The following is a 13514-nucleotide window of genomic DNA, read 5'->3' as shown; positions in this document are numbered from 1 at the left end:
AGATTTTTGTGCTCAAGGCTAGTACTCTATCACTTTGAGCCATAGTACCAGTTCTGGTGGGGTTTTTTTGTTTTGTTTTGTTTTTTGTTTTTGTTTTTGTTTTTTTGTAGTTATTTGGAGATAGTCTCACAGACTTTCCTGCCCAGGCTGTTTTTGAACCATGATCCTCAGAGCTCAGCTCTCTGAGTTGCTAGGATTATAGACAAGAGCCACCAATGCCCAGATAATTAATATTTGGTCCTTATTCTTATTAGTTGAGATTTATTTACTTATTTTTGTGGTGGTACTGGGGCTTGAACTCAGGCCCTAGGTACTTTTTCACAAAGCTACAGCTCTACCATTTGAGCCACGGCGCCACATCAAATGATTTTTATTTACCCAGCTAGCTTGGACAGCTTGAATATACAAAGGTGTCTCCATGTTCTCTCACAGAATGGATCCAATAAATTCACATCCACTTGATTTCCGCCTTCACTTTTATCCTAATACGGTGGAGCCTTAACCTCCCTGTTTCTATTATCCCGTTGAGACCTGTACTTCTTTTATGCTCCATCATTCTCATAAACCTATAGATTCTACTTTCTTAAAGCTTCATTTGAGACACAATTCTGCCCTCTTTTTTCTCCTATCAGTCTCCATAGGGATCTTGTTGTTGCTATTTGCAAAACTCAAAAGGAAGCATCTTTGTAAGTAGACAGTGTCCCACCCTTAAACATCCATGCTGGACAAACTCAGACATACTAATGGTGCATGTTTTCTCTCATATGCAGAAGCTAGATCTAAAGTACACTGGGACATGATAAATTTTACAGGACTCTAGGCATTCACACACAGCAAGACCAAAGGAGGACACGGTTAGGAGAGGAACACAAAGGTACAATGTCTATGTGCCTCTGATCATATAAAATATTATTCATTGAAATAAACTCCAGGAGATGGAAAAAAGAGGTTTTTTTCTTTGTTGCTCTTTTCTTTTGTCTTGTCTGTTTGTTTATCTGTCTTTGGAAGGGTAAGGTGGAGCACAGAAACGCAGGGATAAAGGGTAAACAAACGCAGCAGTGGTACTCACTAGATACTATATTGAAAATGAACCCTATAACATGTGGGTGGGGATGGGAGGAAAAAACTGGGAGAGAGGCAAAGGAAGGAATGACACTGTTCAAAAAGAAATGTACTCATTACCTGACTTATGTAACTGTAACCCCTCTGTACATCACCTTTATAATGATAATACAATGTTTTAAAATTCATGCTGGAGGTAATCAACTACCAGTAACTAGAAAATGTTAGTAACAAAGTCCATATTAATCCATTATGTAGAGAAAAACTTGGTTCTAGTTCTGTCAGGGGCCCAACCAGGCTTCTTCCAAGCCCATGACTTTAGATACTGTAAAGCCAACTTAAGTCACAAAAAAGGCAGGGCCATCCGTGGCTAAATGCCGCAGCATCTCTGGAGGCGGGGCAAAGTCATAATGTAAGAGGGAGATGGTCAAATAATCATAATTCATGAGGCAAGCGGACAAGTTCTCAAATCCCAACTCTCACTGAAATTGCCATGTGTCCCTTATAAAGAGAAATGTCTGTCTCTGAGAAGTCATGTTCCAATTTTTAAAAAACATAAAAACCAGGTGCCATGGCTCATGTATGTCAGCCCAGCTATGTGAGAGGCATAAAGAGGAAGACTGTGTTCTGGGTCAAGGAGGCAAAAAAAAATGTGAAGCCCTATCTGAAAATTAAGTATAGCAAAAATAGGGGGTGGGGAGTGTTGTGGTTCAAGTGGTAGAGGGCCTGCCTGGCAAGCATGAGGCCTTGAGCACAAAGCAAGTACCCTCAAAATGAATGAATGAATGAATGAATGAATGAATGAATAAATAAATAAATAAGGCAGTAAGTAAATAAAGAAATGTGAAGGCTGCGTACAGAAGGACATTGAGAAGGATGATAAGCAGGAAGATGCCAAGCTGGAGGCTAGTCTAGTTTAAAAACTGAGACCCAGCCAGGTGCCAGTGGCTCATGCCTGTAATCCTAGCTACTCAGGATGCTGAGATCTGAGGATCACAGTTCAAAGCCAGCCTGGGCAGGAAAGTCCATGAAACTCATCTCCAGTAAACCACCAGAAAACTGGAAGTGGCGCTGTGGCTCATGTGGTAGAGTGCTAACCTTGAGCTGAAGAGCTAAGGGACAGAGCCCAGGCCTAGAGTTCAAGCCTCACAACCAACAAAAAAACAAAACAAAACAACAAAAAAAAGACCCTCTCCCTCAAAAAGAAAGAAAACAGAAAAGAAAATAAAACTACAAAATACCTGGTACCCTGAAGGACATATATATATATATATATATATATATATATATACACACACACACACACATATATATGTATATATACATATATATGGGAATATATATACATATATGTATATATATATACACATATATGGGAATAAAAAGTATCTATACTATACTATATATAATATATAGTGTGTATATATGATACATGCACACACACACACACACACACACACACACACACACACATATATATATATATATATATATATATATATATATATATATAAATATGCTAGTCCTTGGTTTGAACTCAGGGTCTGGGTGCTGTCTCTGTGCTCCATTTTTGCTCATAGCTATCACTCTACCACTTTATTCACAGCTCTACTTCCAGCTTTTTTGGTGCTTAATTGGAGATAAGAGTATCATTGACTTTTCTGCCTGGGTTGGTCTCAAACCACAATCATCTGATCTCAGCCTCCTGTGTTGCTGGGATTATAGATTGAGCCAATAGCACCCAACTTCTTTTTTTAAACTCATTATCACTATGGTTTTTTATCATTATTCAAATGTCTTTGAAAGTAGCAGAAGCTAACTATATTTTTTCCCCTATTGGAAAAATGTAGGACAAAGAACGTTTTGAGTGACTTGGTCAGAAGTAAAATAGTTATTGTATGTAGGAATCAAATTCCCTAATAGTTGGCTCCTTGTTTGAAAATTGTTATTTCCAAAAATGTCCCCATTTACTTTGATTACCAAAATTTGGGAATTCATTATTTTCTCCTTTGTCTTTTTCTCTTTCACCAGACTTTCATCATTGTGACTCCAAAGGAGGAGGAAAGACTTGCCAAATGCGGGGGGGGGGGGAAGAGAGGGGAAAAGTGGGAGAAAAATGAGAGAGAGGGTAACAAGTTCCACAACAAATGTACTCACTACCTTACTTATGTAACTGCAACCCCTCTGTACATCATCTTGACAATAAAATTTTAAAAAAGACTTGACTTGCTAGTTCATCTTACTTGGCAGGGTTTGGGGTATTTTTTTTTTTTGGTTGGTTGGTTGTGGGGTTTGAACTCTGGGCCTAGGCGCTGTCCCTGAACTCTTCAGCTCAAGATGAGCGCTCTACCACTTGAGCCACTTCTGGATTTGGGGTATTTTTTAACAATCTCTTTACAATCAAGAAAAAGGAAGAAAAGAAACCCTAGAGCTACTATTTGGGTACGTGCATTACAGAACTGTGATGTGTTTCCTCTTGATGCTAAAATTTAAAAAAAGGAACTCTAATTTCCAATAAGATCCAGTAAGATCACACATAGAATGTGAGACAGAACAGAAATCTTGTGAATCAACATTTACTACAATTAAGAAATGCATTCTCAGGGTGTAGTCAAACACACCTGTAATCTCAGAATTTGGAAGGTGGAGACTGGAAGAAGTCTGAGGCCCATGTGGTCTATATGATAAGATTCTATCTAAAAACTGAAAGGGAGATTAGGGAAGGAAGAAAAGAAGGAAAACGAATTTCTTAAAAATATTTCTCAAAAATAAGTTCAATTCTTTTAGTATTAGCTATTTTAGATTTAATGTTTCAGAAACTATTTCTTTATGGTAAATAGATAATTTTCTCACTTCTGGGTTTATACATGGCTGGAGTGTTATTTGTGTGTGTGTGTATGTGTGTGTGTGTGTGTGTGTGTGAGTGTGTGTGTGTGTGTATGAAAGCAAGAGATTATAAAGTTGTATCAGGATCTATATTTCAGTTAAAACATCTGCATATAGTCAAACAAAACTAGCTCCATAAACATCAGATTAATAATAAAATGTAGTCAAAGCAAATGATTAAGTAATAAAAATCTTATTTCCATTTATTTTGTATTAAGAACTTACATCTTAAAAAAATCCCTCATGTTTCCATTTCTTAGAGTTCATTTTGATATGCATCATTTTATATGATCATATATGGTTCTTTATTTTTTCCCCTTTTGTCTCTGTTTTTTATTTCTGTACTTTTTGTCTTGTATGTAAGTTTATCTGATTTGGGGAAGGGAAGAGGAAAAGGTGGGACAAAGGGTGAACCAATTCAGCAGAGATACTCACTAGACACTAGGTTGGAAAGGATCTATACAACTTGGGGGCGGGGAGAGGAGGGGTGTCAAGAGGGAAAAACCTGGGAGAAAATGGCGGGGGATACTGAAAATAAATATACTCAATACCTGATTATGTAACTGCAACCCTCTGTACATTACCTTTACAATAATTTTTTTTAAAAAAGAACTTACATCTTTTTGGCTTAAAACACAATTTTCATCATGGATTTATATTACATACTGAATCAGTTTTTGAAAAGGAGAACAATTAAGAACAAAATTGTGAGTCATCACAGGGCTTTGCATAAAGGAAATGCATTAATACCCAGTCACTAGCCTTGTCATGTATAATATTGGGCTATTAAGCCTGAAAGACCTTTGACTACTTCTAGGTAAAGTCTTGACTGCAATAAGTACTTGTAAATGACACAGCTCTCACCTGGAGAGTGCTTTGGCACTTTAAAGGCTTTATTTTCAGAGACATATTCTACTCTGCCTACTTTTCAGTCTAATGAGGGCTTAGATACACTGGTGTGAGAGTTCTTACCACAATTTGCTTTTATTTCCTAGGTTGACCACTAGGAAAAAAAAATCTCATTGGTCATCTAACTACTCAGGAGGCTGAGATTTGAGGGTCACAGTTTGAAGCCAGTCCAGGTAGAAAAGTCGATGAGACTCTTATTTCCAATTAACTATCAAAAAGTAAGTGGAGCTGTGGCTCAAGTGATAAAGCACTAGCCTTGGGCAAAAATGCCAAGCAAGAGCACCCCAGCCATGAGTTCAAGCATCAGAATCAGCACAAAATCAAACACATGAAACAACAACAAACCTAAATTATCGAACTTATTCCTAAATTGAGGTGTTGTACTGAAACTCCTCAGGGATCTTTTTTCAGACTTCCATGCTACATTACTCTCAATCAGAGCACCGTTTATTATCAAATAGCAGCTATAAGAAAGCGCCATTCTGCCTATTAACTGAGTGCTTTGCTTCCTGTCATTAGGTAGTGAACTGGGGTGGGATACCTGTTTTCAGTGGCTGGACCCTGGGTGAGGATTGCTGCCCACAAGGATGTAATTAGAGATGCCCTGCATCTCTACCTCTCCTCTAGCCAGGGACACTTGTTTGGGGGTGGGATACTAGTTGCTATAGAGCCAATGTAGGGTTCACATTGTCTACAGACTCATTAGGCTTAGAGTCTTTCTCTGGAGGACAACTGGACAGAGAAAGCTAGGTTTTGTTTTTTTTTCCAGAGAAACCTGCATCTTCTGCATAAACTGATGTGCTATGTCCCTTGCTACTTTCTTTCCAGGTTGTTGTTACTGGTTGTTAGCTGGTTGGTTTTATTTTTGAGACTGAGTCTCACTTTGTTATCCAGGCTGGCCTTGAACTGCTAGATGCAAGTGATTCTCTTGCCTCAATCTCCCAGAAGACCATCTTTCTGGTTTATGGGTGATGTTGTCTGTATGGAAATCCTTTGAGCAAGCCCAGAGTGAGCATGAGGGCAGTGGTGAAGAGCCTGAGCTCTGAGCTCACATCAGGCGTGGCCTGTGACCTGGGGTGTGCTATTTATCTTTTATGATTTCTCCTTCTTCAAAGCCGTAATCATGCTCTCTTTCTTAATGAGAATCTTCAAGGATTAAATTGAATGGTTTGCATGGAAAGTACTAGATTTACTCGAAGTACTTCATAAATGGCTCTGTTGCTCTAAATAGCCCTCTTCTGTTAGCATCCATGCCCAAATACATGTCCACAGATACAGATGTATGTAGAAACATATACAGATGAATATATATTCATATATACAAATATACATACATAATACATGTATACATACGTATACATGTATATCGGTATATAAAATGTATACAGATACATTTCAGGAAACTTATGGAACCCAAATCATGTCGGAATTGTAGAGGAAGTAACTTCTCCTGAGCAATGACAGCACTCAAGCTAGACCTAGTCAGGGAGTGATCTCTTAGGTGATATCTTAGCCTAGTAGTAAAACAATCTGTTTCAAGTTCAGGGCCTTTAGAAGAGAGAAAAGCAATCAAAACATTGTGGGCCTACCTTGCTACAGATACAACAGCTTTAACCTCATACTGTGTTCTGTTTTCTCAGACATGAATGTAATAGTTTCTATTGTGTGTGAATCTGAGGAACCATGTGTAGATCGAATGATTTCTATTCTATCTGAGGAATGTGAGAATGAGAGGAACATCATGGCTGGAATTGTGTAAGCAGTGTGTGAAACAGGTGGTGTTTGAACAGGGTTGATTTGTCTGTAAGGGTAGGTTGTTCTCATTTTCTTGATGTGATTCTAATTTGATTTTTACCCTTCTCTGGTCCAGTTGAAAATTTCCCAATCCAGTTTCTTTGTATCTCATACCTACAAGGAGTATCAATTTGACACTAGCCCGAACACTTTGAAGGACAGCTTAAGTTGGCCACAACATCCCGTGTGCTGGATATCTTGCTCTTTCCTCTACCTGGTCCTTTTGGCCCCTTTTTGTTCCTTCAGTTATGGTCTAAAGTAACAGAATGAGCTTGAAAAAATATACTTTGGCTGATAAATGATGGAAACAGTTTTCCTAATGTTACACTTTTCTATCTTAGTCACTAAGGTCTTGGGAAATTATGCTATAAAGTGAAGTGTCATTACTCTAGAGCTTTTAATTGACATGTTAATTCAAGTTATGTTGATTCTTCTTCTAAAGGAGATGCAAAGTTCATTTCCATCAGCTTCAAAATGAGTCATTTCAATGGAGCTTGGAAGTGTGTTATGTTAACTCCTAAGTAACAGGCCTCAAACACTTCTTCCATATTCTGGAAGATTTTTAGTGCCTTATCATACATCTCACTTTTGGAGGAATAATTTATGATCTATTTTTGTAGATTTCTCTTGAAAGACTCTTGCCCTCCCCCCCCCCCAGATATTATGTCATAAATACTCAAACTCTGTGAGTTGTCTCAAGTAATTTTCCTGCTAAAGATTTCATACAGGGTAACTGAAGAGACCAAGTGAAAGCAATGAACTTGGGTTATTTCCAGCCATGAACACAATTTTACATTTGTGAGATGTTTGTTTCTAAATCTATAATTCACATGCATTGACACATTCTTACTTTTTTTTTCTTTTGTCAGTTGTGGGACTTGAACTCTGGGCCTGGGTGCTGTCCCTGAGCTCTTCAGCTCAAAGCTAGCACTCTACCATGTGAGCCACAGTGCCACTTCCAGTTTTCTGGTGGTTTATTAGAGATAAGAGTCTCACGTACTTTCCTAGTCTAGCTGGCTTTGAACCATGATCCTCAGATCTCAGCTTCCTGAGTAACTAGGATTACAGGCCACTGGTGCCCAGTGCATTCTTACTTGTAAAATCCTAGGCTCATAGGACAGGAACTCCTCTGAAAGATCCCATCAAAGTACACAATTTGGATTTTTTTTTCAGGTACTGAGCTTAATTTTGTGGCTTGTTTCCTCAGGACAGAGGTTTTATTTTATTTTTTTTTCCCTAGAAGCTATACTTCTTTAATGCATATGTATTTAGCTTCTAGCTGACCTTGTGGGTGGACCTTCCTAGACATGGAACCTAAAAACTCATTGGTTTCCTTTGAACAAATGTAATAGCTCCAGATATGAATCGAAGTGCTTTAGTGAAAAACCATTGTAGATTGGGCACTCAACAAGCAGTCTGACCACTGAACTTGAAGCCAGGCATCTTTCTAGGCTTTTTACCATGGAATCTGTTGCTGCTCACATTTTTCTGGACAAAGTTCTTTGTTATTTTTCAACAACAACAACAACAACAAATGACCTAAGTTATGGCCTTAAAATCCCTTGTGAGGAAAAAAAATAGGAAGGACAATAAATGAACCAACTATTTTAAATAAGCAAGGTAATGTTTTCTCTTTTTTCAATCTTTGTGGTAGTACTAGGTCTTGAACCCAAGGCCTGGGTGCTGTCCCTTAGCTTGTCTTTGCCCAGGGCTGGTACTCGACCACTTGAGCTATACTTCCTCTTCTGGCTTTTTTGGTGGTTAACTAAAGATAAGAGTCTCATAGACATTTTCTGTCCCTCTTTCCCTCCACCCCCAGGCTGGCTTCAAACCATGATCCTTAGATCTCAGTTTCCTCAGTAGCTAAGTGTTAAGCATGAGCCACCAGCTGTCTCTTCTTTTCTGTAGGTCACGAGGAAGGGGTCACCAACTATTCGTCTGAGATGTATGCAGGTCACATACCCCTTTCTCAAATCTGAAAATGTAACAAATGAATGACACACGAAAGAAACTTCCAGATATGCTGCTCTAGATGAGAACAGACTTGCCATATTCCTTCCCCCCACGCTTCAGGGCAATGACTTTTTTCCAACCCAGATAAGCCTCCCAGGCATCAAACACAGACTCTATTCGCTGCACTTGGAGGTGCAAACCTCCATATTTGTCTGTGGAAATAGCCAGGAAAGGATATTTATAAAATCCAGCAACATTCTCAATTCTCTGTGCAACCCAAGCTTGTAATTACACAGGGCAGAGCTGTATGCTTAAATCCCCTCGATTTCCCTAAACCTATCCAATACATCTTTCCTCTCCCTACCTCTAATTTCAGAAGCTCTTTGCTTAAAAAAAAAAAATGTCTTCCCAATGCAATGGATCATGGTAGATGAAGTCCAGTACCTGTCAATCTCCAGCACGGCTCCCATAAAATGTTCCTCCCTCAAATACTGCATTAGGTAAGTTAAAGGTTCATTAAGAATACATCTGCATGTTGATTGCTTCTCTGTGATACTGCTCAGCAAGGAATAAATGCCCAGATATATAGCATGTACCATTAGATGATGTCATGTATTTTAAATATATATATATATATAATATAAATATAATACATACGCCTTTGTGTGTAAATACTGTTACGTACAATATACTCGTTTTCATTTCACCGTGGAATAAAGGCTGATAGCCTGATGGTTGTTGGTTAGAAATGTAACCCCAGTTTTAGAAGCAGAAGACAGCACCATAGTAACTACAGGGGAAGGCTTGGGGGTGGAGGTGGGAGTGTGTGTGGGGGGAGGTAATAACAGCAATGGGCGATCCGATCGCAGTGCTCTGCAAACATCTCCCTTTCTCAGAGTCTGGTGGGGGGGCACAGCTGTGTACATTTGAATCCTCACCTCAGGGCTCCCCGACTTCTAGATACATAGTCAGCATGGTAAAGATAATACATTCGGAAACAGGGGCATTATGGCCCCCCACCCCCGGCCCCGTGGCGGGTTATTGGCAGACGTGGTGCACACGGCACCACATAACCAGAAACACACTCACACAGGTATGTCTTCCCGGGAGGCCGCCTTTAGCTCCAACCACCTTGATCTGCCAGGTATTCCCCCGCGCCCCCCCCCAGCCGAGCACGCACAGGAGTGCTCCCCAAAAACCCCAGGAGGAAAGGGAGGGTGGGTGTGTGGGGCGCAAGGAAGAGGGTCAAGCATTTGGGAGCAGCGGGGGGGAGGGGGCTCCCCTTTCCCTCCCTCCCACCCAGCACCATCTTCCCGGCCTCCAATCGCCCATCCAGGACCCCAATTCGCTCCGGAAGATCCGCATTATGTCTAAGCTCCTGGGGGGCACAACTCACCTCCACGAAATAAAAGCAGGGCAGGAGGGTGACGCTGTCCTTGATCACTTTGCCCTTTGGCCTCTCCTTCGCCGACATCCCGGCTGCCTAAGCCAGCCGGATCTGCGTCGGCGGCGGCGGCGTCCTCCTCCTCCTCCTCCCCGGGCGCTGCCGCGCGAGGTGTGCAGCGCGCAGCCCGGCCCGCGCGCTCCTCCAGCTGCCAGCGCCCCAGGCGCGCGCTGATGTCACATTCCCCCGCTGGGGGCACCGCGCGGCCCCCGCCTTCCCCTTCTCCCCGCACCCTCTTTCCCTCTGGGCAGCAGCAAGCCCAAGGGCAGGGTAGGGTGGGGTGGGAAGGAGGGGGTGTCCTCGGAGCCCCGCAGGTCCTCTCCTTCTCCTGTTCCGGGCTCTCGATCTTGTGTTCCAGGCGAGAGATGTGCAGCTCACTCCTGCAAGCTGTTGCTGGAATGGAATGGCTTTTGCGGGCCGCCTCCCTCCCTCCCGCGCCGGGCTCAAGCTTGACGTCAAGGATCGGGAAAGGGGGCGCACGCCTGGTTGCTGCAAGAGCAGCCAGGCGCAGGGGCAGGGGCACCTGGTTCTCCTCTGGGGGGTGGGGGGGGGAGGCTTTTGGGGATGGCTAACTTCAGGATGGCCAGGGAGCCTTGGGATGCGAGGAAGGCCCACCTCCACCTGTGTGACATAGAAACTTGGATGTCACATCAAGAAGTAGGGGGTGCTGGGAACTCACTCAGAGCTGGCTGCGGCCCAGGAATGCCATCTTCTCCCAAGGGTGGAGATCTAGGCCACCCCTAAACTCCCAGTGTTGGTTGGCAACCGTGGGACCTGGGGAGGGTTTGCTTTCCTGAGCTGCAAGGGCAGGCGCAAAGGCATCTTCTTTGCGCACCTCTCCACCATGTGTCCCTCAGTAGAATGTCAAAAATACTCTCTTTAAGAAAAAGTTATTTAGTGTGTGTGTGTGTGTGTGTGTGTGTGTGTGTGTGTGTGTGTGTGTGTGTGTGTACTGGGGCTTGAACTCAGGTCCTCTAGCTCTTGCTTGACTTTTTTTTTTTTTCTTGTACTCAAGGCTGATGCTCTACCACTTGAACCACATTTCTATTTCGGTTAAATGGAGATGAGTCTTTTGGATTTGTTTTTCCCGGGCTGGGTTTGAACTGTGATCCTCAGATCTCACTCTCCTGAGTGGCTAGGATTGCGGGAGTCAGTCACCAGTCATTTTCCAGTATCTCCCTTTTTAAGATGGGATGGCCAAATCCCTGCTCACTTTTCCCAGTCCAGTTTTTCACTTGCTGCCCTAGGTCTGGAGCAATATGGCAGACACTCTCCACTAAGATCCATCACTGTATTTGCTTCTTCATGCCCTCTTGCTACCTAATGACTCTAGGCCAGCTTGGGGGATAGAGTAAGACCTTGCCTCCAATACAGTAAAGGTAGACACAGTCATGGGGTTTTATTCAATATGTTATTGCAATAGGTAACAGCAGTGATACTAATCAAACTAGCTTATTTGCTTGTGTGATAACTATTGTCTAGTCTGTTTTTCTATTTAGCCAATAATTTAGTTTAAACATACCCAGGGATTGAAAACAGGTAGCTTAATATGTTTTAGTAACTATTGATAAAAAGTTGGACATTAAGTATTCCTGTTGGTCTTCAACTTTTGTAAGTTGAAATTTTGGTTAAGATAGAGGGAGAAAAGGCAAATATGAAAGCAGATTGAGATAATGCATAAAATAATGACCTAATCAGATTGCGAAGGAACTTTGCGTTTTGTACTAGTCACTTTGGGTAAAGGCTCTTTTTCATTATTCATAAATGTATATCCTACATACAAAAACAAATCACACTTGCCCATGACCTCATCTCCCACGAGACTCAGAACCACAATCTTGAAATGGGATCTACTACTCACCATCTTAATATTCTTCCCTAGTTTGTTAACGCTCCAATTTCCCCTTCTTGCATGTCAAATCTCCTCATTCTCCACTAGTTAATTCAACCCATTTCATTCAGAACACACAAGCTGTAGAGACTACATCATCTTCCCCAATTTACTACCGACCCTACCCCGATAGTCACCACTGTCCCTTGCCTGGCTTTGGAGGATTAATTACTTCCAAATTCTTCTCCTACCTTCCTCCCTTGCCTTGTGCACAATTTATAATCCATTTCTTATACCATAATCAGCATGATGCTTTGAAAAATCAAATTCTGTCATTTTCCTGACTAGGAACTCTACAGGGTGTTGACTAGAAAACCCAAGTTCTTTGTCTTTTCCTTGGAGCCTGCCTGATGGTGGCGGTTGGGTCTCTGATCTCATTTCCAATTGAGTCTAGTTTCTCATTGCTTCAGGGCATTTGAGCTTAGGCTTTATTTGTTCATGACTCTTTAGTACCTACACTTCATAGATAACTCCTCACTTAATTCAAGCCTTTGCTCCAATTGTAGCTTCTCTAATTTTAGCTGCTAATTTTAGAACTTCAGTGAAGTTGTCTATGACAGAATGTCTAAGTGGCATTTATAACCTCAGGCCCCCATTATTCTTTTTTAATATATATTTTTATTGTAAAGATACTGTACAGAGGGGTTACAGTTACATGAGTAAGTGTACATTACATGAGTGTACATTACATGAGCAAGTACATTTCCTCCAGAGCATTGTTACCTCTTCCTTTGTTTTTCCCCTACCATCCCTTCCCCCTTCCCACCTCCTCAACTTTTCCCTCCTCCCCCAAGTTGTAAAGTTCGTTTTCAACATAGTCTCTCTCTCTTTTTTTTTTTTAATGAAAATAATGTACCAAGGGGTTACAATTACATGGGAAAGATAATGAGTACATTTCTTATCAAGCATTGTAGCCTCCTCCTTTGTTTCCCCTTCCCATTCCTTCCCATTCTCCCCGCCCCCACACCCAATCCTCCCTGCCATCCCTCCTCCACACCAAAGTTGTCAAGTTCGTTTTTCGACATAATAACTTGTACATCTCATTGTTTCAACATAGTGTCTTGTATGTCTCATTGTTACAATGGGCCAACCTGCATCCTTGTTTCAGGATTTTGTTATTTCCCTTCCCCTCCCCAAATTAGAGAAATGTATATACAAGATGCAGGAAACCAGAATCAAATACAGTGAAAACAGGGCTTATACCATGGGGGAAGAACATACAAAAGAAATCACATAGTACCTTATAAGTACTTTTAAAGCAACAGCAACAAAGAAAATACCTCTTGTGTCCCTATCTTGGGGTTCATTTTGCTCAGCACCATCTTATATGGTCATATGTGCAGAGCTTTTGCCCTTTTCTACTTATCTGGTAAGATTATTCTAGATGTATACTAGTTATTGCAAATAAGGGAAACCATGGGACCTATATTTCTTTGGGCCTGGCTTACTTCACTTTGTATAATTTTCCGTTATTCTTTATTCTTTCATGTTATTTTATTTCATACTGTAGAACTTATCATGATTTAATAATTTTTCAAATGTAACTTTATTATTTTTATTGTTGTATTGCTCTGT

At 41.2% G+C, this 13514-nt stretch overlaps 1 protein-coding gene across 1 annotated transcript in view; it reads right to left on the bottom strand.

Annotated features, from left to right (window-relative positions):
* The window catches only part of Plppr4 (phospholipid phosphatase related 4), a 46815-nt gene extending 36591 nt beyond the window's left edge, over positions 1-10224 (bottom strand). Inside the window, exon 1 of the mRNA XM_070007796.1 lies at positions 10001-10224. Coding sequence (XP_069863897.1) covers positions 10001-10078 — 78 coding nt within the window. The 5' untranslated portion in view covers positions 10079-10224. The remainder of the gene's footprint in view (positions 1-10000) is intronic.
* Between the last annotated feature and the right edge of the window lie 3290 nt (positions 10225-13514).

This window comes from Dipodomys merriami, unplaced genomic scaffold (genome assembly GCF_024711535.1).
Source record: "Dipodomys merriami isolate MVZ:Mamm:240054 unplaced genomic scaffold, mDipMer1.0.p SCAF_7, whole genome shotgun sequence".
Taxonomy (NCBI): domain Eukaryota; kingdom Metazoa; phylum Chordata; class Mammalia; order Rodentia; family Heteromyidae; genus Dipodomys; species Dipodomys merriami.
The sequence above is the reverse complement of the archived record's forward strand: the minus strand, read 5'-3'. Positions and strand labels throughout refer to the sequence as shown.